This window comes from Eschrichtius robustus, chromosome X (assembly GCF_028021215.1).
Source record: "Eschrichtius robustus isolate mEscRob2 chromosome X, mEscRob2.pri, whole genome shotgun sequence".
NCBI classification, from domain to species: domain Eukaryota; kingdom Metazoa; phylum Chordata; class Mammalia; order Artiodactyla; family Eschrichtiidae; genus Eschrichtius; species Eschrichtius robustus.
The window spans coordinates 48566681-48591124 of record NC_090845.1 but is presented as its reverse complement, the minus strand read 5'-3'; the positions used below and the strand labels follow the sequence as shown (position 1 = coordinate 48591124).

At 46.5% G+C, this 24444-nt stretch overlaps 1 protein-coding gene across 9 annotated transcripts in view; it reads left to right on the top strand.

The window, feature by feature from the left end:
* The first annotated feature begins 2285 nt into the window (after window positions 1-2285).
* Window positions 2286-24444, top strand: part of KDM5C (lysine demethylase 5C) — a 31078-nt gene continuing 8919 nt past the window's right edge. For 6 of the 9 annotated variants that reach the window (XM_068534168.1, XM_068534165.1, XM_068534166.1 and 3 more), the window contains exons 1-14: window positions 2286-2742; window positions 7084-7161; window positions 9418-9540; window positions 9834-10004; window positions 10383-10517; window positions 11271-11394; window positions 11504-11685; window positions 12732-12890; window positions 14669-14788; window positions 14915-15073; window positions 15708-15889; window positions 15988-16150; window positions 22528-22647; window positions 22757-22951. In XM_068534168.1, coding sequence (XP_068390269.1) covers window positions 2593-2742; window positions 7084-7161; window positions 9418-9540; window positions 9834-10004; window positions 10383-10517; window positions 11271-11394; window positions 11504-11685; window positions 12732-12890; window positions 14669-14788; window positions 14915-15073; window positions 15708-15889; window positions 15988-16150; window positions 22528-22647; window positions 22757-22951 — 2061 coding nt within the window. In that variant the 5' untranslated portion in view covers window positions 2286-2592. The remainder of the gene's footprint in view (window positions 2743-7083; window positions 7162-9417; window positions 9541-9833; window positions 10005-10382; window positions 10518-11270; window positions 11395-11503; window positions 11686-12731; window positions 12891-14668; window positions 14789-14914; window positions 15074-15707; window positions 15890-15987; window positions 16151-22527; window positions 22648-22756; window positions 22952-24444) is intronic. The other 3 variants (XM_068534167.1, XM_068534163.1, XM_068534162.1) reach the window with 1 other exon arrangement.

Below are 24444 nucleotides of genomic sequence, written 5' to 3'. Positions count from 1 at the left end.
TCTATCACTGGTAGGAGCAAATGACAGGAAGAGCATTTGACCCCGAGTCAGCAACTTCCCGTGTAACAGTGGGCAAGTTGTTTAATCTGTCTGGAACTTGGTTCCTCATCTACAGAATGGGTAAATTGACCTACATCCTTCCCAAGACTGTTGCAAAGATTAAGGGAAATAATTGGTATGAAAGAGCTATGTGGGCTGTTAAATGCTTACACATGTGAGAGGCTAGTGATTTTTTTTTTTTTTCTTTTTTCTTTTTTGTTTTTTTTAACTGTTATTAGCATCACCTCACCTAGCTTTCTGTTTCCTGTCCAGACAGTTGTTCAGTTGGGTCATTCACCTGTGTTTCAGGTGGAGAAGGGTTGAGGTTTCCCCTGACACCTAGAAAACTAGAAAGGAGTTGTCACTTACTATATGTATTACTTGGGACAAGTTTCCTCACAAGACAAGTAGGGATAAAGATTCCAAACATTCAAGGCAATCTAAGGGTTCAGGTGATAAAAAAAAATCTGAAATCACTAGGCACAATGCCTGACACAAAGGAGATTCTTAATGAGTTTTGACACATTGTTGTTGACTCTCAGAAGTAAAAATAACAGTTAACAGATACTGAGGGCCTTCTATATGCCAGGTACTGTACAACAATCCTGCAAGGTAGGGATTATCATCTCCGTACAACATCATTCAGTTTCATAAGTTGGGACTTACCCAAGGGTACATAACTAGAAAACGGCAGAGCTGGTGGGACTAGAAATCAGGCCTCTCTGACTCCAGGGTGTGAGCTCCTACCAGTGTTCCCCACTCCCTCAGAGCGGATGCCCTTAGCTCAGTCCTGAAGTAGGCAGAATGATATACCTAACTGGGACATGGTATGTGATTAGAAACAGTTAACTGAATGAAGGAATGACACTCTCCATCACCTTCAAACATATTCAAGCTTACAGCAGATGCTTAATATATCCAGGAAATGTTTGCAAAGAGTATATATTATTTTTAGTCAATATATACTAAGGCTGCTCAAAAATATTCATCTTTCTTTTGTTTACTCAACATTAATGTACTGCTTACCATGCCAAGTGCTAAGGATGTATAAGGTCACAAGGTCCCTGCCCTTAAAGAATTCACAATCTGATGGGGGAACATAAAATAAGCACTTAATCAGCACATACGTAACTAATATGTGCACAGTAGGTGTTCGAACTACATGTGGTAGGCCCACAACTGATGAATAACTTAGAGCTCCTCAAATGCAGTAGATGTCTGACATATGGGCAAAGTACTGGTTTGATACTCAAAGTAGATGCAATAAACCTATTCAGAAACTGCTCACAAACATGCACACAATAGGAGCAGATGTACACATAGTAGGTACTCAAATGCAAGACAGAGGCTATACACAATACATACAATCCATGTACACAAATATTTGATAAGTACACTGTAGGCTCACAAATGGGCAAACAGTAGGTGCTTCAAACGGTGGGCACTGGTAGGATACACTCAGGCTTCTTTTGTAGGTGTACATGCCACAAATGTGGACACGATAAAAGTGCAAACATAACAGTTGAAAGTGTTCATTAAAATGCTGACAGTGACTCTTTGGGGTTAAGAATGGAAGCCCCATCTCTGAGAGGCCTCTACACGCAAACTTGGGCAAAATAAATATTTTCTTCCTCTCCTCGGGACCCAGGATTCAAAAAATCCGCAATCCCCGGGGAGGGAGCAGCATCCCGACTTCCTTCGTTCAAAGCCCCAGAGGTATCAGCGCCTAGAGCTGGGAGCTGTGTACGCCTCTCTTAATCTGCGGGCCTGCATAAGGGTCCCTTGCAATCAGGCACCCGAAGCCGCCTTCTGTAGCCCACACCGGAAAGACCCGGGAGAAAGAGAGCGTGTTGGGGCGGGGCTCGCGCCAGGGCTGAGGTCATCGAGGGGGTGCCAGTTCGGACCCACCACCCACCAACGCCAACTCCTCTTCCGGTCTGTCTCCATAATGCGCATGCGCAGCACTGGCCTTTAAACGTGCACCGCCGGTCCATCCGGAAAGAGGATCCGGCAGTTAATTACAACTTTGTTCCTCCGCCGCTGAGGCGGACTATTTGCTCTCAGTCTGGGAAGCACTTTTGAGTTCCTGCTTCCTGATAGGAAGCCCACGCCTGCCGATTCAGCTCAGTCTCCACGGGATGAAGGCTCCCTAGGGCTTGGCCTCACGCACGTTATACGAGGCTCGGAGGGACACCCTGCGGAGGGATCTGGTTTGTTGTGGTGAAGGGAGGGGGGGGGGGAGACGCTGACAAACCAAGATGGCGGCGGCGGCGATGAAGGCCGCGGTGGTTGGGAGGTAACTGTGGTGTTGAAGGCTGCGGTAGTTGGGAGGCAGCGGCAGAGTTTGGAAGGAACGGAGCAGGACGAAGAGGTGGTAGCAGTAACGTCAGCCTGAGCCTCTCAGAGCGCGGCAGCTACACGCCCCCTGGGCCCTCGGCGGGCGGCGGCCGCCCTGCTTAGGGCCTAGTCCCCGAGCAGTGCCTCGGCTTCATACAGCGGCGTCCGCCATGAGTCCTTAAGGGCCGTCCGAGCCCTCCAGTCCTAGGGCCCACCATGGAGCCGGGGTCTGACGACTTCCTACCGCCGCCGGAGTGCCCGGTGTTCGAGCCTAGCTGGGCGGAGTTCCGAGACCCTCTCGGCTACATTGCGAAAATCAGGCCCATCGCCGAGAAGTCGGGCATTTGCAAGATCCGCCCACCCGCGGTAAGGCCCTGGGCTGGTGGTCGCCGGCGACCAGGCCGGGGATGATGGACTAGGGTAGCGGGCGGAGAAGTCTGGAGCGGAGGGCAGCTCGAGGTGTGGGGAGATGGAGTGGCTGGGACCGTTGTGGATGCGACGCGGGTCGGAGAAAGGGTGCTGGGGCCAGGGGTCCTTTCGTGGTGTGAGGGCCCTAAGTCGGAGACCCACCCCCACCCCCCAACTCCCACCCCGCAACTCCCACCCCGCCCTTCAGAACTACTCCTAGTAAGGTTCAAGACGGGGATGCCTAGTGGCCTCGGGGAGAGTTCACGGAGAGGCACCCCGCACATCTCTTGGTTACCCCAAACCACCTAGGTCAAGGCTGCCCTAAATAAGGCTTTTTTTCCCATTTACTGGCATCACTTCTCTTCAGGCAGGCAGTGTGGTGTAATGGAAAGATCACAGCTCTGAAGGGAGATAGACCTTAGTTCAAAACTCCACTCTGCAGCTTACCAGCTGTGTGACCTTGGACAAGTAACGTAATCTCTCTGAGCCTGTGAAATGGGTCCCTTGAATGGTTATTTCGAGAATTGGATTAAACTAGGTAGCGTCTGTGTGTAGTAGGCACTAGATAAGTGGTAATTATTGTGACTGCAAAGGTGTTTGATGTGGTCATTGGTTTGCTCCTATGTGGGTTGACTCATATTTACTCACACCCTGCCAGGCCAGTCCATTTATGATAATATTCTGGGCTGGTAAACCAGTCAGGAAATCAGTCTCACAGGCTCTATCTGGCTCCCCTGAGATGGGTTCAGGGAATTGTTCCCTTCTTTTCCTAGTCGAAGGCAATATCTGGGCCTTTCCTGCACATCACCGCCCAGGCTTGACTTCTGTGGAGAGTCTTGGACCAGTCAGTTTGGGGTGGGGTATATGAGTCCTTCCCAGAAGATTTCTACTCTGACCTGTCCCAGGATGTCAGAGGTCCCAGAGGATAGGATATTCTTGGACTCCCAGAAACAGAATGGACGGATGGAAGTCTGCCTCCTTTGGAACCCTTGATTCCCAGATGTCAGCAACAAAGGGCATATCTTTGCTCCTAGGCCTGGCTTCAGGCCAGGAGAAGTCCCCCAAGGGCTAGGATAGGCTGCCACCTTGCTAGCATGGAGGGGAAATGATGATATGCGTTGTTCAGTCACCACTTGGGATGCCAAGGGCAGGAATTGAGTTTGTCTGGAACAGGGTATTTTTGAGTAGGTGTCTCCTGGCTGAAACCAAATGGGAAACCCTGCTGCCACCTGAGGAGGGCACCATAGGCCTCCTTATTCAACTTGGTGCTTTCTGGTGTTCAGCCATAACATCTAGGCTGGTTTCAGATGGATCCTCTGGGAGGTGTTGGGTAAGCTAATTTCTTCCTTGTTGGAGCTTGGCCACAGATCTCTGAGGTATCCTTGTCCATGGTGAGGAAGTGGCAGTGGGTAGTGAGAGGTCGGGAAGGCCAGCAGAAAGGAGAGGCTGGAGTCCTGGGCAGCATCAAGGAGGCACTCCCTGAAGTGGCCCGGCAGGCCTGTGGGAAAGAGGCATATCTGACAAAAGGGGTAGTTGAGGCTTGAATTTTCTATCCCATTTTTCTACCTTGGACTTCTTGGGGCAGCCTGGCCTCGTGCAGGTATTGTTACCCTTCTTTGGGGGACCAGGGGTGGGATAGGTGACATGACCCTGGGGTGTGTGTGTGTGTGTGTGTGTGTGTGTGTGTGTGTGTGTGTGTGTCTGTCTGTCTGTCCTGCAGGGGGCCGTCCTTTGTTATGCTTCTCTTCTCTACCCCAACACTGTACTTCCCTCTAATCCAGGAGACCTGGCTCTCTCTGGTTTTTGTTGTGTTTTCCCTTCCGGTAGGGCTGCTCCTAGGCCTCCTTTAGGCAGCCTGGACTTCTGGCTGGAATTTAAAGCACTCACCCAAGTGGTGCTTGGACCCAGAGTGGGAACCTTTGTATGGGTGGGTGCTTGGAAATTGAAGGTTTGCCTGAAGGGCCATTTGGATTCTGAATTGCTAGGCAGGTGACTGCTACTCTTGGGGAAGATGGGTGCGAGGAGAGTGTTGGTATACTGGAGTAGACGCAGGCGAGCTTGGAAGGGCCTTGCTTCCTGCATCAGGTAGCCCACCTTTTTATCACCATCATGACGTAGTGAGTATTTGGCACATGGGAGTATGGGACTGAAGGCAGGATGAGGGAGCTTGTAGGTCCCAGGGAGAGCCAGGCAGGGAGATTGGCTGAACCTTTCCCAGCTATCTGTTGCATGCACAGCTCCTGCTCTAGGATTTCAGTTCTGCCATTTCCTGTCAGGTTGCTTGATGTTGCACTTATTCTTATCTAGAACTTGATTCAGCAGGAAAGAAAGGTGCCTGGAGTTTGGGGTTTGAGCACCTTTCTGCCTGGGTTACCTGCGCTGAGGGGAGTGCCCTACTGATGGGAAGCAAGAGGGCATGGGGAGCTTGTCTGGGCTTGAGCCATATCATTTTAGTTTGAGGGTTTTTTGTCGTTGTTGGGTTTGTTTGTTTGTTTTTGCCCCTGCTTTACTGAGTCCCATGTGTTTGCTACCTGCTTTGGCGGGGGGAATATGTGTGCATGCAAGTATGAGTCCTCTGGCTCCTTTCTGTGTTTTTCTTTTTTTAAAAAAATTATTTTATTTTTGGCTGCATTGGGTCTTCGTTGCTACTCACGGGCTTTCTCTAGTTGTGGCAGCAGGGGCTACTCTTCATTCCAGTGCACGGGCTTCTCATTGCAGTGGCTTCTCTTGTTGCGGAGCATGGGCTCTAGGGCACGCAGGCGTCAGTAGTTGTGGCACGCGGGCTCAGTAGTTGTGGCTCGTGGGCTGTAGAGCACAGGCTCAGTAGTTGCGGTGCACAGGCTTAGTTGCGCCGCGGCATGTGGGATTTTCCCGGACCAGGGCTTGAACCATTCCCCTGCATTGACAGGTGGATTCTTAACCACTGTGCCATCAGGGAAGTCCCTGGCCCCTTTTCTCAAAGTGTGTGTACAGAAGAGGCCAACAGCTTTTTCTTCTCTTTTACTGTCCTCCTCCCCTGCTTCCATATGTATGCACGTGTGCGTGAACAGTCGTAGCCTGGTGTAGTGCAAAGAGCCTTGGACTGGAGGTCAGAAGACAGGGGTTCTAGTCTTGGCTCTACCACTAACTCAGCATGTGATTCTGGAGAAATCATATTTCTTCTCTGGGCCTGACTTTCTCCATCATTAAATGAGGGCACTGGTCTAGGTTACTCGAGGTTCTTCTCACCACTCAAGCAGGAGCCAGGGTTCTGAGGAGGAAAGGACTGCATGGGGGGTGGGGGGGGGGCAGGCGGGCATTGGGGAGGAGGCTCTTCACAGCTGCCCTTTGGGCAGGGCACAACAAGCTCCGACTTGGCAGGACAGAGTCTCCCCCACTTTCATTATCTTTCCCTGACTTCCCTCCTTCTCCCCAAATCCTCCCAATCTTTGCTACCACAGTCAGTGGTGCATCCCAGCACTTAGGACACCCCTCCCCACTTCCTCCCCTGCCTCTTCCTGTACTGGGCAGGTGTTTGAGAGAGGACCCACAGGAAGCCTTTCTGACCAGGTGAGTATTGCAAATTCTTGCTCCTTGTTCCTTGCTCTTCCCTGCAGTGTCTTATCTCAGGCCTTTTAAACTGAGAGAACAGACACTAAAGGCCCAAACCTTTAAATCCTGCCCAAATTGGAGATGAGCTACTCTGCATATGTATTGGGTAGTGAGGTCAGCCTTAGATTTCAAATCTTAATGATGATTCCTTTGAATAACATTTTCATTTGAAAACCAGTTTAATTTTCGTATCAGTCTTATGAGGAAGCCAGGGCAGAAGTTCATATTCCCACCTTACAGTTGAGAAAACAGGTTCAGAAAGGTAAAATCCCTTAGCTAGTAAGTAGTGGAGCTAAACCATGAACCCAGGTTTTCTGACTCCAGATCCTGTGTGCTTTCCAGTACTTCCAGACTGTGTGTCCTATGCCTAGGGGATGAGGAGTTGATATGGGCATAGGGAGAGTTTGCAGTCAGCTGTTTTGGGCCCCATCTCTCTATTTCTTAAAATCCTAACACTGTACTGTTGCAGGGACTCTGAAGACATTTCCCAGGGTATGTGCATGGGGTGTTGGGTGTGGACTTGAGGGGCTTCTAAAGCCCTGTAGTGAGTTGTGTGTGTATGGGTTGGGTGTTTGCCAGGTTAAAAGGTCTGACGTGGCTAGAGGTCTGGGAAGGCTTGAATGGGGTGCTGAGCTGCTTTTGGTGCACCTCTGGTCTTGCACTATGCTGGAATAACCCAACTCCCTTTTCTCCTCTGTACCCACTCAGGACTGGCAGCCACCCTTTGCTGTAGAAGTGGACAACTTCAGGTTTACTCCCCGAATCCAGAGGCTGAATGAACTAGAGGTAAGATGACTAGCAACTGGTGGTGGGGTTGGGAGAATGGATACCTGAGCTCTGATCCCACTTCCCTCCTACCTTCTCTGTCTAAGGTACTTTACCTAACTAGGCCTTTGTTCTCTCGTCTGTGAAATTGCCTGGAGGGCATGGAGGAAGCTTTTGAGCTCTGAATAATATAACCAAGAGCAGGAGCATTTAGCATCCCAAATCTGATAGCCCCAAGGCTGGGGATGGCCCTTTTCCACAAAGGTTTGCTACTTCTGAAGCTCCCCTGTCAACTAACCCACCCTGCTTGGGTCAACAAAAGAGAAACATGGGGCTGGTTGAGACCCTTTCTTGCTTGGCCAGCTGAATGTGTCCTCATCTATCCAATTCATCTACAGCCCTGTGCTTCCTACCTTTCTTCCATGGTGCTTGGTAAGGTGGGAGGTGAGGTGGATGGGCAGGAACAATGCAAGAACTGGTCAGTGAGGAAGCTGGAATGGTTACAGACTTGGACAGAGGGTCAGGCAGGTAGGCTTTTCCCTCTCCTTTATATTCCATACAGGAAATCTAGGCCCTTTGCATGGGTAAGGTGAGGTTCTCCACTAAGGACTTGAGAATGCCCCAGGGCAATGAGAGTAGATGCCCTCAAGCCAGTTCCAGGTAAAGTTCTGGAGTTTCCCATGGAAGGTGTAGGGTAGAGGTATGCTACCACTCCTCTCCCTCATTATTATGTATCCTCAAGCCTTACTAGATGTCTGGGGGTGTGGGGGTGACTATTAGGCCCAACCGAATACCCATAACCTAAAAGCGTACTTGTCTTCTAGACCACAGTTCCTCAACCTTGGCACTGTTGACATTTTGGGCCAGGTAATTTTTTGTCGTGGAGGGCTGTCCTGTGCATTGTAGGATGTCTGTCAGCATTCCTGGCCTCTACCCACATAGTACCCTCTCCCGGTTATGGCAACCAAAAATGTCTCTAGGCATTACTTAAATGTCCCCCGGAGGGCAAAATTGCCCCTCATTGAGAATCACTGTTCTAGAGTCGGTCTAGGTGCTGTTCTGGTCAGGGCAAAAATCATCTCTTGTATGGGGTACAAGGTCCTTAGAGAAATGGATCTGACCAGGTCTGCTGGGGTATAGCTAGGACAAGGTGTAGCCTACCATGGGACAGGGACAGGTTTTCTAGAGAGAGAGTGCTGGCTAATAAGGGGGAGGGGCAGGGATGGGCCAAGGTTGGAAAGCTAAGGCGTTGAGGTGGAGGGAGTAGGGTTCCTGGCCCCTTAGGGATTCTCATAGCTAAAGGAGCCATAGGATGTTCCTTCCCACAAATAGACCTTACTTTTCCTCATCTGTGAAAGAACTGTCCCTGTTTCCCCCTAATGGGATCAGAGCAAGGTAATGAATGATAATGACTTACCCAGTTCTCCCTAGAACTAGGCCTTCTGATTAGGGTGAGGTGGTTATAGACTTGGGGCCTTGGGGAGCCCTTCTTGGGTCACTGAGATTTCAGAAAAGCATGGTACATGCCTTGTTCCTAGAATCTTTGGCCCACATTGGTTCCTGGGTGGGCCAGGTGCCAGTGCTGCTTTGGTACACCATCTCAGTTCTTTAGGCCATTCTATCTTTAGCATGCACTCTCACCCTTCAGCCACCATGGAACAAATTTCATGGTGCATGTGAAGAGGTGAATGTTTTCTTTTGGAGCCTTCATTCTCTGAAACATGCCTAGAGCTTAGATTTAATTCCAGAGTTCCAGAGGGCATTCACTGTTCCTCTCATAAGTCTGCCCTTCTGGGGTGAGTGGACTGGGCAGTTTTTTATTTCCCTCATAATCAGAAAACGGGTCCAGAGAATAGAACTGATTTACTCAAGACTATACAGCAAATTATTAGCAGAGGAAAAGCAAAAACTTACGTTATTTGACACTCAAATCTCGTGGTACCTGCTGTGTGACTTGAGGAAGCAGGGACTCTCTGTAAAAGAGATGACAATACTTCTACAGCCCTGTCAGGGAGATTGAGAAAGAGTATATGTAAAGCTTTGGCTGTTATGACTCGACCTGCTCTGTTTTGGGACCTTGGGCTTCTCCTGTTGCCTGGAAGGTGGCAAAGATAAGAGAGGTGGGCGAGGTGCTACCTAGAGTTGGGGATCCAGTTCACTGGGAGAGGCCCTGGGTAGTGGGCTGCTCTGCATCCCTTCTCCTCCCCTAAGATTAGGCCAGAAGATAGGGGTCAGGTAGAGGGGGAGGCCAGCCTCTCTGAGCCATTTTTTCTCCAGGCCCAGACGAGAGTGAAACTGAACTACTTGGATCAGATTGCCAAATTCTGGGAAATCCAGGGCTCCTCCTTAAAGATTCCCAATGTAGAACGGCGGATCTTGGACCTCTACAGCCTCAGCAAAGTAAGAACAGGTTTTTCTCAAACCCCTCCCCACCCCACACCTTAATATCCTTGGTACTCTGGGGGCCACCTTGGTTTGGATATTGGATCTCTAGGCTACAGTGGAAGGGGCACAGCCTGGTAGCACACAAGCTGTCATCAGAACTTCTCAGCATCTCTTGGCTGCAATTTGAGTCTGAGTGGTGGAGGTAGGAGGGGGTAGCCTCCAGTGAAGTGAGGGGCTGGAGTTGTCCTCGTTGTCCTTTCTGTACATACACACAGCACATCCACGTCCCTTCCTGCTTGTCCTTACAGATCGTGGTGGAGGAAGGTGGCTATGAAGCCATCTGCAAGGACCGTCGATGGGCTCGGGTGGCCCAGCGCCTCAACTACCCACCAGGCAAAAACATTGGCTCCCTGCTACGCTCCCACTATGAACGCATCGTTTACCCCTATGAGATGTACCAGTCTGGAGCCAACCTGGTGGTAAGGATGCCGAGCCGGGGTGGAGTAGGCTTTCCCTTGCCAGATGCAGATTTCCACACTTGCTCTTAATGGAACTGGTTCAGTGGAGTGGACTGGAGACCTGGAGAGGTCTGGGAAGAGATGGAGTTTGGTTTAGTTGGGGAGATGGTTGCGGGGAGGTGGTTGGAAGGAGGGATGGCATAAGCAGAGGCATGAGAAGAATTCCCAAAGTGTGTGCTGGTGTCAGTGGCCAGTTGAGCAGGGCCTATTGGGTGGGTGGCGGGGGGCGTGGTACATGAAACCACGGCTTTGGTTGCCATTGGGTGAGGGTAAAGGGAAGTCCTTGCTGTTGGGAGCTGGGGCCCCATGCCCTGACCCTTACCCCTCACCTGTCCCCAGCAGTGCAACACACGTCCATTTGATAATGAGGAGAAGGACAAGGAATACAAACCCCACAGTATCCCCCTTCGACAGTCTGTGCAGCCCTCCAAGTTCAACAGCTATGGCCGGCGAGCCAAGAGACTGCAGCCTGATGTGAGTACTTCCCTTCTTCTAACTTGGAGCTTTGGTGGTGAAGAGAGTCCTCTCCCTTCCCTCTGACCAAGGTTCTCTTCCCTGTTCCACTCTCCCTTCTCTTGGTTCTCTTGAGTTCTGAGCAGTAGTGTGCCTCTTTCTGGCTTCACTCTTGCTCTTCCTCTACTCTCAGCTGAGCTTCTGAGCTGGGTTTTGATCTGTTTGTATAATATCTTTCCTATGTCTGGTGTTCTTGCCTGCCTTGTTCCTTTCCTGACTCACTCTGCTCATAGGGGAAGAACTCTTCTTTTTCTCCTTACAACTATATCTTAGCCTCAGGAAGAAGCTTATGTGCCGGCATTCTTCTGGGCATTGGGGATACAGCAGAGAACAAGATAGACACTGTCCCTGGGCTCACTGAAGCATGTAATTTACCAGATCATATTAGTCACTGCCATTTATTGGTAGATGCAAATACTTAGATTTCTTTATATATGTTTTCCTCAAACCCCCTTGTAACTGTGAGGTAGGAGTTAATATTCTCATTTTACAGTTGGAAAACTGAGATCCCATCTTAATTCCATTCCAAGAGAGGAATGAGGAGGGAGTTCACTTACCCTCAGTCTCCAAAAAGCAATCTGAATTCTTGCCTGGGCCCACCTATGCCTCCACCCTGGCATGAACTCACGTGATAGAGTCCAAGCTGTCGTTCTTTTAGGATGGGGCAGTCTGCCCAAGATAGCAGTCTTGATTCATTTCCTTCTTTCCTCCCAGCCGGAACCCACAGAGGAAGACATTGAAAAGAATCCTGAGCTGAAGAAGCTTCAGATCTATGGGGCAGGCCCCAAGATGATGGGCCTGGGCCTCATGGCCAAGGATAAGACTCTGCGGAAAAAAGGTGAGGCCTGACAGGCTGGGGCAGTGTGAAGAATGGCCTCACCAGGGGAGAGGAGCCTGGGCCGCGACTGTTCAGACTTGTACCTTAGAGCCGTTCTTCTCTCTCCCAGATAAGGAAGGGCCCGAGTGCCCCCCGACCATAGTGGTGAAGGAGGAGTCAGGTGGGGACGTGAAGGTGGAGTCACCCTCACCCAAGACCTTCCTGGAGAGCAAGGAGGAGCTGAGTCACAGCCCAGAGCCCTGCACCAAGATGACCATGAGGCTGCGGAGGAACCACAGCAATGCCCAGTTTGTAAGGACCTAGCCCTGACTTCCTAATGCTCTGCTTCTCATCCCTTCAACGAGCATTTCCCCAGCATGGCACTGGACCAGGTGGCATTAAGCAGAAAAGTGGGCCTGGTGGGCCCTGCCCTCAGGTAGCTCACTTAATTGGGGAAACAAGGCCAACTCACATGGAACAAAGAACAAGAAAGGGTGATCAAGTGCTGTCAACATGAAGTGCTGGAAGGGTGCAGAGGAGGAGACTCCCTCTCCATTGCTTCAGGATAAAGGCTAAGCTCCTCATTATCATGCATGATCCAGTCCCTGCAGACCTCTAGCCTCATTCCCCAGCACTGCCCACCTTACTCCTTCTGCTATAGCCACACTGAACTACTTGTAGGTATGTTTGTTTTTTTTCCCGAGATGTGCCATGCTTTCTTTCCCCATCCTTTGTACATGCTGTTTCTTCTGCCTGGAAGAGCTTTCCCCTGTGCTCTGCCCCATTGCCAAATTCCAGTTTGCCTTCAGGTCTCAGTCAGTTTCAAGTGTCTCCGTTTCAGTGAAGTTCTTCTCAAGGCTGTCCCTCCTTATCTCCAGCTGATTCGAGTGCTTCCTCCTTTAGGTTTCCATAGTACCCTTTTACGGGCTGCTATTGGCAGTTTTCTACACTGCCCTTTAATTTTTATGAACTTGTGCCTCTGGAGTACTGTATGCCTTTAGAAGGCAGATGCCATGTCTTATTTATCGCTGTACTGAAGAGTTCAGCATAATGTTGAACACATAAGTGTTCAGTAAGTATTTATTGAATGAATGAAAACGGGGGATTCAGGACTGAATGGTAAAGACTCTGCTGTCACAGCTCTACAGTTAGTTTATTTGGGGAGGTGGTACGTGCATGCAGTTAAATTCCAGGCCTAGCATGACTAACCTGTACAGGGCCGTGAATGATCCAGCCAGCAGGCAAGGTGGGTTTCTAATGGAGATCTTTGTGGACTAGGGTGCTGTCTGGAGGAGTCTGATGTTTGAAAGGCTGGACAGGGCTTAGGTTAATGAACTGTTGCCTCCCTCCCCTGGCAGATTGAGTCATATGTATGCCGAATGTGTTCCCGAGGGGATGAGGATGACAAGCTCCTGCTGTGTGATGGCTGTGATGACAACTACCACATCTTCTGCTTGCTGCCTCCTTTGCCTGAGATTCCCAAGGGTGTCTGGCGGTGCCCAAAGTGTGTCATGGCGGTAAGGACTTCCCAGCCCCAGTCTATGTCTGCCTCATAGGCTATCCTTGCCTTCCTTCATCCGGTCTTATTGAAAGCAGCCTCCTAGTTCAGCCACAGTCTTGTGTTTTGGGTCCCTGGGGTGGGGCTAGGTCGGGCAGAACTTTGGGAGAAAGAAAAGGAGGACACTCAACCTGTGTTCTCTGGGAGCTCTCAGACCACCTGGGGAGGTGAGAGTCATGATTAGACAGATCATATGTGATGACATATAATCAAATGTTAAATTGTGTGTTAGAAATTCAGATGTAGAAGTTCAGAGGACAGGAAAGTGACTAAGGGTAGTAACCAGGGAAGGTGTCAGCAATGAGATTTGGAGGACAGGAATATGAAAAAAAAATGTTCTTTTGATTTCCAAGTTTTTTATTCTTTGTTTCTTTTAGAAAGCTTGGAAAATAGACAAATTACCTATCATCTCACCACCTAGAGACAACCATTGTTAATAGTCTGGTATATTTTCTTCTCATCTTTTCGTTGTTGCGTATATATAACTATCTTTAACAAGTTTGGGATCTTACTGTATATTTTCATTTGTTACTTTATAATCATTTTTCTGTATTATTAAATTTATTCATGGGTATGATTTTTTTTTTCCCTTGTAGGGGGTCCATCATGTGGGTATAATATTTATTTAGGTATTTTCCTTCTGTCGTGATAATTAGATTGGTTTGCGGTATTGTAGATTTTAACTACAAGAGGTGGGCAGGCTTTCTAGACTGGGGGATGGAGGAGTGCAGGAGTAAGGATACATGGGGATAATGTACCTAGTGCAAGAGAGGCAGTGAGGAGAGCAGCTGAAGCAGCAGTGAGGGCTAAGAGGCCTGGGAAGTCTTCCAGTTCCATTTCATGAGCCTCCTACCTTGATCCAAATTCTGGGTGCTTGTCTACATCTCTCCCTGGGTTTCTGGAGAGTAGACACTGACAGTTTCTTGCCCTGTCAACTGTGGTCATAGAGACCAGGTGTGCACATGCACACACACTAGACACACACAAATGAGGAAAGAGACCAGGGCAGTGCATAATGGCCTTGGTAGTGGTGGGGATTCCTTTAGGGAGGAGTTTGGATACCAAAAGTATCATAGACAAAGACTGTCAGGTCTACTTGGCTCTCTTCTCTAAGTGGTTGTGGGCCAGTGGACCAGATTGACATTTAGTTTTCAGACATGAGCAGAAGGTGTGTCTGACTGGGGTACATACATCTCTCATCTAAAACCACGAACATAGATACAAAGTGAGTTAGACACACGTCCTGTCTTCTGAGACAGTGTAAAGAACAGGAATAGTGTGGGGTTTGACACTAGGAGTTGGTGCCTTCGTTTCCCATCCTCCAAGCTACTAGAATATTCAGTGTCATTTTCCCAGGTCTGTAGTTCCAGTCTGGGCATAAAACTTCTCTAAGCATCCTGTATAAACTCACATTTTATCTTGAGAGAAAAAATAGTGGCAGAAGAGCATGGGGTAGCATATTTAAGGCAGAGCCCATGGTTTAGATAGTAAAGTCCTAAAGGAAGAGAAGAGCAAGAGCATGGTAGAAGTGCATGTGGGGAATGAAGAGACTAACTGTGCTCAAGTGCTAGGAGGAAAAGGTAGAGCTGTGATGTGAGACCTGCCTCAGGGGCCTTCAGTACAGACCTAGGGCTGTTCTCCCTCCTGACTCCTACCCCATATTCCAGCTCCGCTTTTGAGGATTCTCCACCTCTTTGCCTCTGCCTTGGTGACATCATGTTCTCCTTTGGGTTTCAGGAGTGTAAGCGCCCCCCCGAAGCCTTTGGCTTTGAGCAGGCTACCCGGGAATACACTCTGCAGAGCTTTGGCGAGATGGCTGACTCCTTTAAAGCCGATTACTTCAACATGCCCGTACACGTAGGTGATGGAGGGCTGGGGTAGTGTCAGGGCTAGGGTCATAGGTGCCTGATGGTCTGTAGCTCTCCTGGGTCAGTGGGGCCAGGATATGATGGGCCACGGTCATCTGCTACCCCTGTTCCTTAGATGGTGCCCACAGAACTCGTGGAGAAGGAATTCTGGCGGCTGGTGAATAGCATCGAGGAAGATGTGACTGTTGAGTATGGGGCTGACATCCATTCCAAAGAATTTGGTAGCGGTTTCCCCGTCAGTGACAGTAAGCGGCACCTAACCCCTGAGGAGGAGGTGAGTAGGTGATTCATGGTTATGTCAGCTGTGTGACTTAAGCGAGTCGTTTAGTATCTGAAAGACTCAGTATCTCTATAGGATGGGGACTATTATGCCTACCTTATATGGTTGCTGTGAGATGTAGATGGGATGATATGTGTAAAGAACACAGCCTAGTATCTGGCACGGCATCTCCAGTCATGAGATTGGCTGTTTTTTTGTCTGTAGAATGGGGATAGTATCCATTTTACAAATTTTATAAGAATTAGGTGAGAAGGTATATGAAGTACCTGGCAGGGTGCCTGGCTCATTCATAAGAAGTGTTCAGGGACTGGGATTGTAAGTGCAGGAAATAATGAGGACCTAGGCCTGTATCAAGGGAAGGGTGCATTTTGGTCCAGAGCAGGGGCTTTTAACTTGCAGATATTTTGGTGGGTGGGCACATCTATAAACCTCCCTAAAATTGAAGTAAAGTGAAGTGAATTGAAATTTTGTGTGTATGCATTTGACAGAGGCAGGGGGAAGAACACCTATATTATTTCTTAGATGTTTCAGAAAGGTCTGTGACCTCAAAATTAAGGTTCCGTGGGCTAAGGATCTCCACTCCTTAGCAAAACTCTCATCCCTTTTCCACAAATACCTGACCTGACAGGAGTATGCTACTAGTGGTTGGAACCTGAATGTGATGCCGGTGTTGGAGCAGTCCGTACTGTGCCACATCAATGCAGATATCTCCGGCATGAAGGTGCCCTGGCTCTATGTGGGCATGGTCTTCTCAGCCTTTTGCTGGCATATTGAGGATCACTGGAGTTACTCCATTAACTACCTCCACTGGTGAGTGGGGTCCTGGAGAGCCAGGGAAGCAGTCAGGGTGGGCTCCTTCGGTACCATAGGTTGTGTCCACTCTACATGTCTCCTTTCTGCTTGGCCAGGGGTGAGCCGAAGACCTGGTATGGGGTGCCCTCACTTGCAGCAGAACATTTGGAAGAGGTGATGAAGAAGCTGACACCTGAGCTCTTTGATAGCCAGCCTGACCTTCTGCACCAACTTGTCACCCTCATGAATCCCAACACCCTCATGTCCCATGGTGTGCCGGTGAGTGTCCAGGAAATAGGGGCAAGGTGTAGGAATGAGTTAGTGGTGTCCTTTGTGGTGGTGGTGGTGGTGGTGGTGGTGATTGTCTGGAATCTACCCCTGCCCCTTTCTCATTCCTATTCTATCTTAATCAGGCTATAGGTTTGACAGATAATAGTGGTTAGAGATACAGTGTGATGGTGAGCCCTCTGGGCCTGATGTTTGAGGGCAACACCTTAAGGATGGCTTCCACCAGTGGAAAAGGGAAATAGAGGAAGGACTGGGCAAGACAAGTCTCCTTACTCTTAAGGGCACACATCATTTCCATTCACCTCCGGTTAGTCACAGCTTAGTCACATGGCCACATCTAGCTGTGAGGAAAACTGGAAAATCTGATTTTTATTAAGGATGGTCATGTACCAGCTACAAATTGGAGGTCATGTTATTAAGAAAGAGGGTGAGAATGAATATAGGGGGACAACTAGCAGTCTCTGCTATACTTTCCATATTGTGACCCTTCTTGGAGCAGTGGGTAGGTCTGTTTACTTATTTAACAGGTCAGAGTTCTATGGTGGTAATTAGTTTGCAATATATAAGTGTACCAAATCCACATGTTGTACACCAACATGTTATATGTCAACTATATCTCAGTAAAGCTGGGACGGGGTGGGGGGAAGTAACCTAAAAAAAAAGAAGTGCCAATATCTTTCAGCATTTAAAAAAAAAAAAGCTGAACCCAGAGTCCTGACTTGTCCTATTCTCCTTCTCTGTGGACTTCTCTCCCACCCTGGGTATACATCCTGGCTTACCTATAAGGGGCTTTATATTCCTGGGAATTTCTAACGTTGATTAGTATCAGCCAGTTTTCTGGTGTGGATCTTAAAATAACCTGATCAACAGTCCTGTAGAAACAGGAATGGGTACATCTTCCACCTCTGCTTTGAGTCTTATTCATTCTGTGCTGCTACTCCTCCCCACTCCCTTCAACCCCGTCCCCCCAAAACCATCCTTGGCTACCCTGCTGCTTAGTCTAGTGCGTGGGACATGGTAGGCAGTCAGTACATATTGAATTAATATCTCCTTGAAATCCCTGGTCATCTGTACAGTAGGTCAGTGGTTCTCACCTGAATTTCTTCTTGCCTTCAGCTTGTTTTGCTATACTATATAACCTATGAGTAATACTTTTTATTATGCATTTTAGTGATACTTAACCAAGGTTTGAGATATCTAGGGAATTAGAGGAAACGCATTCCTTTTCCCTCTCTGCATCACCCCGTTTAAGAATTACTGGGCTCAAGATATAGAAATGACCAAGGGCCCTTGAAGTTATGCTCTTCACAAGTAGACATTGGGTCTGACCTTTCCTCAGACTCCTTTCTTCCTGACCCACAGCATCAGTTCTTTCCCACAGTGTCAAGGAGAATTGTAAGAGTAGAAGAGGATTCTCCTTAAGGATTCAGACAGCTAAGATTCATATATACATACATACATACATACATACATACATATATATATATATATATATATATATATATATATATACACACATATGTATATATTCATTCAATTCTAATCTCTTTTTAAAAAAACTTTTATCACAGACTTTTTTGCTACCACCTCCACAGCATTTCTCCTGCTCATGGCTCCCCAGCTTCTCTGGCCAGCTGCTGCTTCACCACCCTACCCTCTGTCTGCCAGGCCCTTCCTATAGGTAGTTCCCAGCATCTCCAGGCTCTTTGGACTTGGCAGTATCCCCTCAATCCAGGACATCTGATTTTCATATTCACATGTTGGCAGGCTGCAGTTTAGCCAGCTGGAGGTCCCTCAGAGCTATCTTTGGCCGCGCCCCCGCCCACCTCACCCATCTTCCCCTTTGGTGAGAGAAGGCCATGTCTTTTTATAGATAGAGATATATAGTTATAAGTATTTTCATTATAAAAGAAACATCCCCCCTTTCCAAAAAATGGCAGTAGAGAGGTCATCTCTATTTCCTCCACATTTTGTTACGTTTCCATCTGTTTTTTATGTAAGTTTTGACATGACAGTAATCAGTGTATGGATTTTATAATCTCTTTTGTTAAGTTTGGTCATCTAGAATGGCATTGTCCAGTTTGGTAGCCACTAGCCACATGTGGCTGTTGAGCACTTGAAAGAAGACTAGTCCCAACTGAAAAGTACTGAAAGTATAAAACATATGTTGGATTTCAAGACATTGTATGAAAAACAGAATGTGAAATATCTCACTAATACTTTTGTATACCAATTTTACACATTAAAATGATAATATTGTGGATATATTAAATAAAATACATTGAAGCTAATTTCACCTGTTTCTTTTTAGTTTTTTAATGTGGTGGCTACTAGAGAATTTAAAAAGTACATATGTGGCTGGCATTATATTACTATTGGACAGTGCTGGTCTAGAATGATTTTTTACTTCCTCACCATGAACTATTTATAACCATCTTTTTTGAAAAACGGCTTTATTGCAGTATAATTTACATACCATAAAAATCACGCATTTTAAATGCACCATTCAGTGAATTTACAGAGTTGTGCTACCATCACCACAATCCAGTTTTAGAGCATTTCCATCACCCCAAAAGGATCCCTTGTGCACTTTTGCAGTCACTCTCCATTCCAGCCCCCTAGTCCCAGGCAACCACTGATCTGCTAACTAAAAATTTGCTTTTTCTAGATAGTTCATATAAATGGAATAATATGTGGTCTTTTGTGTCTGGCTTTTCACTTAGCATAATATTTTTGAGGTTCATCTGTGTTATAGCTTGCTTCAGAACTTCATTCCTTTTTGTGGTGGAATAATATTATGTTGTATGGATATACTACATTTTGTTTGTCCATTCACCAGTTGATGGACTTTTGGGTCATTTTTTAATAGCTGCAGAATGTGAGGAGAGCTTTCTAAAAAAAACTGCATAGGAAACAGTAAAGTGACATTGCCAAAATGAGGGTGCATTAGGTTCTATTTCTGGCTCTGCTACTTGAGGCTTCTGTGGGACTCAGTGTTCACATCTATAAAATTAAGGCTGGGACTAGATCATTCAGCAAATACTGCTAGAACTCCCTCTGTGTGCAAGGCCTCTGGTCAGCACCCTTAAAGCAAATAAACTAATCCCTGCCTTTAGTCATGTGCAGTTGAGTAGAGGACAAAGGTGAGTAAACAACTGGAATAAAATATTAGAGGTGCTACAAAAGAACAACAGACTGGGTCATTAGGAAGTGGGGGCGGAGGGGGGAGGTCAGGAAAGCATTTGTAGAAGTGGTGACACTTGAAGGAAGAGTAAGAGTTTGCCTGTTGGGGCCGTGGCTTTATCATGTAGATACGGGGATTCAAGTGAGGGGTTCTCAACAGGGACATTACATAATCAGGTTTGCATTTTGGTTGGGGAAGACAATTCTAGTGGTTGGTAATGGGGGCCAGTGCAGTAGTACAAGCAGTAAATACTGATGTTGCCTCTAAGTAGGGATAGATCTGAGAAGAAAATGTACTGGAGGTGGGAACTGATACATGACCTGAATAAATGTGGAGATTCAGTATTGTTAGGATGCTAATTCTCTCCTCATTAGTCTAGAACCCTAGCAGATGAATTGTTGGGTTGAAAGCTATAAACATTTTAGGTTCTTGGTTATGAATCAGCAATTTTGCTTTCCAGAGAGAAGTTATTGGTCCCCATACCAGCACTGTACTTATTTCACTGTGTCTTCATCAGCATGGAATGTTCATTTTAAAAAACTTTGCAGGACTTCTTGGTAAAGACAGCTAATTAAACATACACATGGCTACTTCCATTCCTTACTGAAACTTCACAAAATGGCACAAAGTGGTTTTTTTTTTTAAGGTAAAAAAAAAATCACAGAGATGGGGAAAACAAGAAAAGAGACAATGATAAACAAAATTCTTGAAACTAGGAAACAAATAAGAAAACAATCTTAAGCCAGTTCTGGAACATCTGAGAACCAATCTGATTTATACTTCAGTACCCCCCAAAGGTTCAGTAGTTGGTTGCAGCAGACATTCTGGGAGTAAAGACGAATGGGGTAAAAATAAAGATTGGTTCATATTTATATAAGAAGCTATGGGAGGGACTTCCCTGGTGGCACAGTGGTTAAGAATCCACCTGCCAGTGCAGGAGACATGGGTTCGAGCCCTGGTCCGGGAAGATCCCACATGCTGCAGAGCAACTAAGCCCGTGTGCCACAACTACTGAGCCCGTGTGCCACAACTACTGAAGCCCACGCGCCTAAAGCCTGTGCTCCGCAACAAGAGAAGCCACCGCAATAAGAAGCCCAAGCACCGCAACAAAGAGCAGCCCCCGCTTGCTGCGACTGGAGAAAGCCCACGTGCAGCAACGAAGACCCAAAGCAGCCAAAAATAAATAAATAAATAAATTAAAAAAAAAAAAAAGCAGCAGCTATGGGATCCCCACCCACACTGGGCATCTGGAAATGTGACCCTCCCTCACTCTAGCAAAACACTGTGAGATTTACTTTCAAAGAGGTTGAAATAGATCTCTGGATTGAGGTCTTCTAGGTACAGTTGAGAGCAGAAGTATAGTGAAACTAGTAGGATTCATTGTATACTTACTGAATGCTGAGGTTCCCAGCCATCTTCCTCCACTTGGCTCTTAGAACAATAGCAGCCAGACCTTTTTCCTTCAGGCAAAAAAATAGGAGAGTTTTCTCTGGGGAATCTGACTGGCCCAAAAGGAAAGACCTAGAGTTTCCCAAACTAAGTGGCTTCACTCTACAGTGGCTCACAGTTGACAAACTTCACCTCTGTACTCAGAACTTCCATTCAGCCTTTTCATTTCTTACTCTTGAGTATAACTAGATAGCCACAGATTAACAGACAACTGAGAAAACTCTAGAATAAACAAAGTAGAGCCAAATGGTAAAAAAGCAGCTTGGACAAACAGAGCCTAGGCAGGAAGAAGCAAAGTTCAAAAAGAAAAGGAAAAGAAACCTTATTAATACCTTCAGAGATGAGCATATATTGCAAACATAAAATAAGAACAGGATGCTATTTTAAAAGAACATGCTGAGAACGAAAATTAAAATTAAGATAGCAAAAGTAGAAGACGAAAAAGAAAATAAAAAGCTTAGAAGATAAACAGTTAAGGAAATCTCCCAGAAAATAGAATAGAAAGATAAAGATGGAAAAAGGTAGAGAAAGTTAGAGAATTTGTTCTGGGGGTTCAATAGTCAAATAATTCTCTCTGAAAGGAGAATAAATGAAAACTGAAAGGATCAAATTGTTAAGAAATTGTTCAAAAAAATTTCCCTGAACTGAACGACAGTTTCCAGAATCAGAAGGCCTACCCAGTACATGAATGCAAATAGATCCACGCCAAGGTATATCTGGTGAATTTTCATATCAAACAGTGGGACCAGAAAACTACAAGCTTTCTGAGAGAGAAAACAGGTTTCATTCAAAACATTAGGAATCAGAACAGCTTTAGACTTTTCAAAAGCAACACTGGAATCTAGAAGACTAGAGCCGTGCCTTCAAAATTATTTTTTCTTTCTTTTTTTTTTTTTCAAAATGATTTTCAACTTAGAATTTTATGTGCAGTCAGATTATCAAGGTTGAGAGTAGAATAGAGGCATTTTTTTTTAAAAGTTCTTCCCACCGTTTCTCAGGAAGCTGTTGGACGATGTGCTTAAGCACAGCAAAGGAACAAACCAAGAAAGAGGAAGACATGGGATCTAGGAAACAGGAGATCTGTCATGGGAGAGTGACAGTCCAGGGAGGGCAGCTGGTCCCAATTGAAACAGATCATAAGGCTCCATGAGAGACTGCTACAGAAAGGTGAAAAGTGATAGGAGAGAGGAGAGTTGGACACTTGTCCAAAAGGTTGGGATTAAATTACTAATACATGCACAGAAAACTAAGCAAATTGAGACATAGGAGGCTATTTTTAATATAGTCTAGAGGCATGTTATTTAGGATTGTTAAGGTGAATGCCAAAATAATCAGAAGAGGTGAAAATGAATGGCTCTGGGGAATGGAGAATGGCAGGGTCTGCTGATTTTGTAACAAATCTTGTAGAACCACTTGGCTCTTGAAACTGCTTACATGACTGGTAACAAAAATTAATGAAAAAACATGTCCAGCTTAATGAAAAGTGATGTTTTGAAGTTTTAAAAAATTATTAGGGAAGTTAAAATATTTTGGTATGTACATTTCCTGCTTTTGACTCAGATTTTCCTGTCATCACAAATCAAAACCTTGAGAGCAGAGACCAATGGTCCTTTCTTTCGGAGTTGGAGGGTCTGGGAATCTGTTGTCAGACTGTGTTCCCTGAGACTTTCCTTCCTCTCCTTAAGGACCCTGCACTTAGATCTCTGTCTCAATGACCTTGGCTTTTCTTCCTCAGGTTGTCCGCACAAACCAGTGTGCAGGAGAATTTGTCATTACCTTCCCTCGTGCTTACCACAGTGGCTTTAACCAAGGCTACAACTTTGCTGAGGCTGTCAACTTTTGCACTGCTGACTGGGTGAGTCTGGAGTGTGATGGGATGGCAGGGAGAAGCAGGAGGGTTGTGGGGAGGCTGAGGCACCATCGCCTCCAGACTTGGCCATACTCAACCTTGAACCTGTCCACAGCTGCCGGCTGGGCGCCAGTGCATTGAGCACTACCGCCGGCTCCGAAGATATTGTGTCTTCTCCCATGAGGAACTCATCTGCAAGATGGCTGCCTGTCCAGAGAAGCTGGACCTGAACCTGGCAGCAGCTGTGCATAAGGAGATGTTCATCATGGTGCAGGAGGAGCGGCGTCTACGAAAGGCCCTGCTAGAGAAGGTGGGTGGTGGGGAGAGTGCCCTGGATTGAGTACCCTATTGTGGCAGAGGTGGGGGGGAGGAAGAAGTAGAAGATGTAGCCTCTCCTCTTGGGGAGTAGTGAAAAGAACTAGACACGTCTGGATTGGAAACTACAATTCCATTCTCTACCATTTACTAATAACTGTTAGTAAGTTAATTTACTTCACTGAGCATCAGTATCCCCATCTGAAAAAAAATGGGGGTGATAATAGTGCTTATCTTTTGGGATAGTTGAGTGGATTTAAGATGTTTGTTAAGTAAGTGACCCATAGCAGGTGCTGTTATTGCTAATGATGTTATTGCATCATTATTTAAATAACCCAGGACCAACTGACATATGAAACCCCCACTTGCTGGTAAGCTGGATAACCTTTTCAAGTTACTTAACCTCTCATAGTCTCACTTTCCCACTCTGTAAAATGGAAATAAATACCTAACTTGCAGGGTGGTTGTAAAGCTTGAGTAAGGTGATTTATGTCAAAGCATCTGTTGCTCCACTTGCAGTGTAGCAGTTGCTATTGTAATATTAGTACATGAAGAAAATGATAGAAATATGGAACATTTCTTAAGAAATGCCATTTTATTACACTCATATAGTTCAGTAGCTCAAACTAGGTTAATATTACTGAGTAGAAGGCGGTCTTCCTTTAATAGATTTCTCATAGCATGCCAGTTTTGTTTGTAGATGAGTGGGACCGCTGTTCATGTCGTTCAGCTGCCTTCTTAAAGCTCCAAACTTGCCCAGTTAGGGAGTTGACTTAGTGAGAGTCCTCCATAGGATTACAAAGGAATGCTGGTCCTGAGGAATCCCTTGCTGGATCCCTTTTCTTAAAATAAGAAAATTTAGGGTAATACTTTCTTATTTTAAAGCTCATTTATAACTTTCCTATGAGCATGGGTTGTAAGGAGAATTGCAGCTATGGTAAGTGTTGGAAGTCTGGGGCCTGTCAGTTTGTGGTATTAGTTGGTGAGCCCCTGGGCTTTTCTAGGCATCATTTGCTCTCTCTGTTCAGTGCTGTTGTTGAATGATCACTCTGGGGCTGTGCTACACTACAGAAGGAGTCAAAGCAAGGTGGGAAAAGATGTTTCCATCCTAACACTCAGAATTCTCTACGCTTGGCCCTTACCTAAGGAGAAGGGTTCTGGACCCCGTAAATTCTGTAAAAGATTGTGTGTGTGTGTTTGAGTCCTTTCCTGGGGAGAGGGCTCATAGCTTGCATCCAGTTCTCAAAGGAGTCCATGATCCAAGAATACCTAGGGGCTTCATCCTTTGAGCAGCATTCTCTGGCTTCAGAATCAAAATAAGCTGCAGTCAGATTCTCACTTTGGGCAAGTTACTCTCTCTGAGACTTAGTTTCCTCCTTAGCAAAATGAGACAGGCCTGTGAAATAGGTATCCTTATCTGAAGATTAGAGCCAATATCAGTAAATATTTGTTGAGCACCTATTCTTATTTCCCCTCCTATAGTCATCA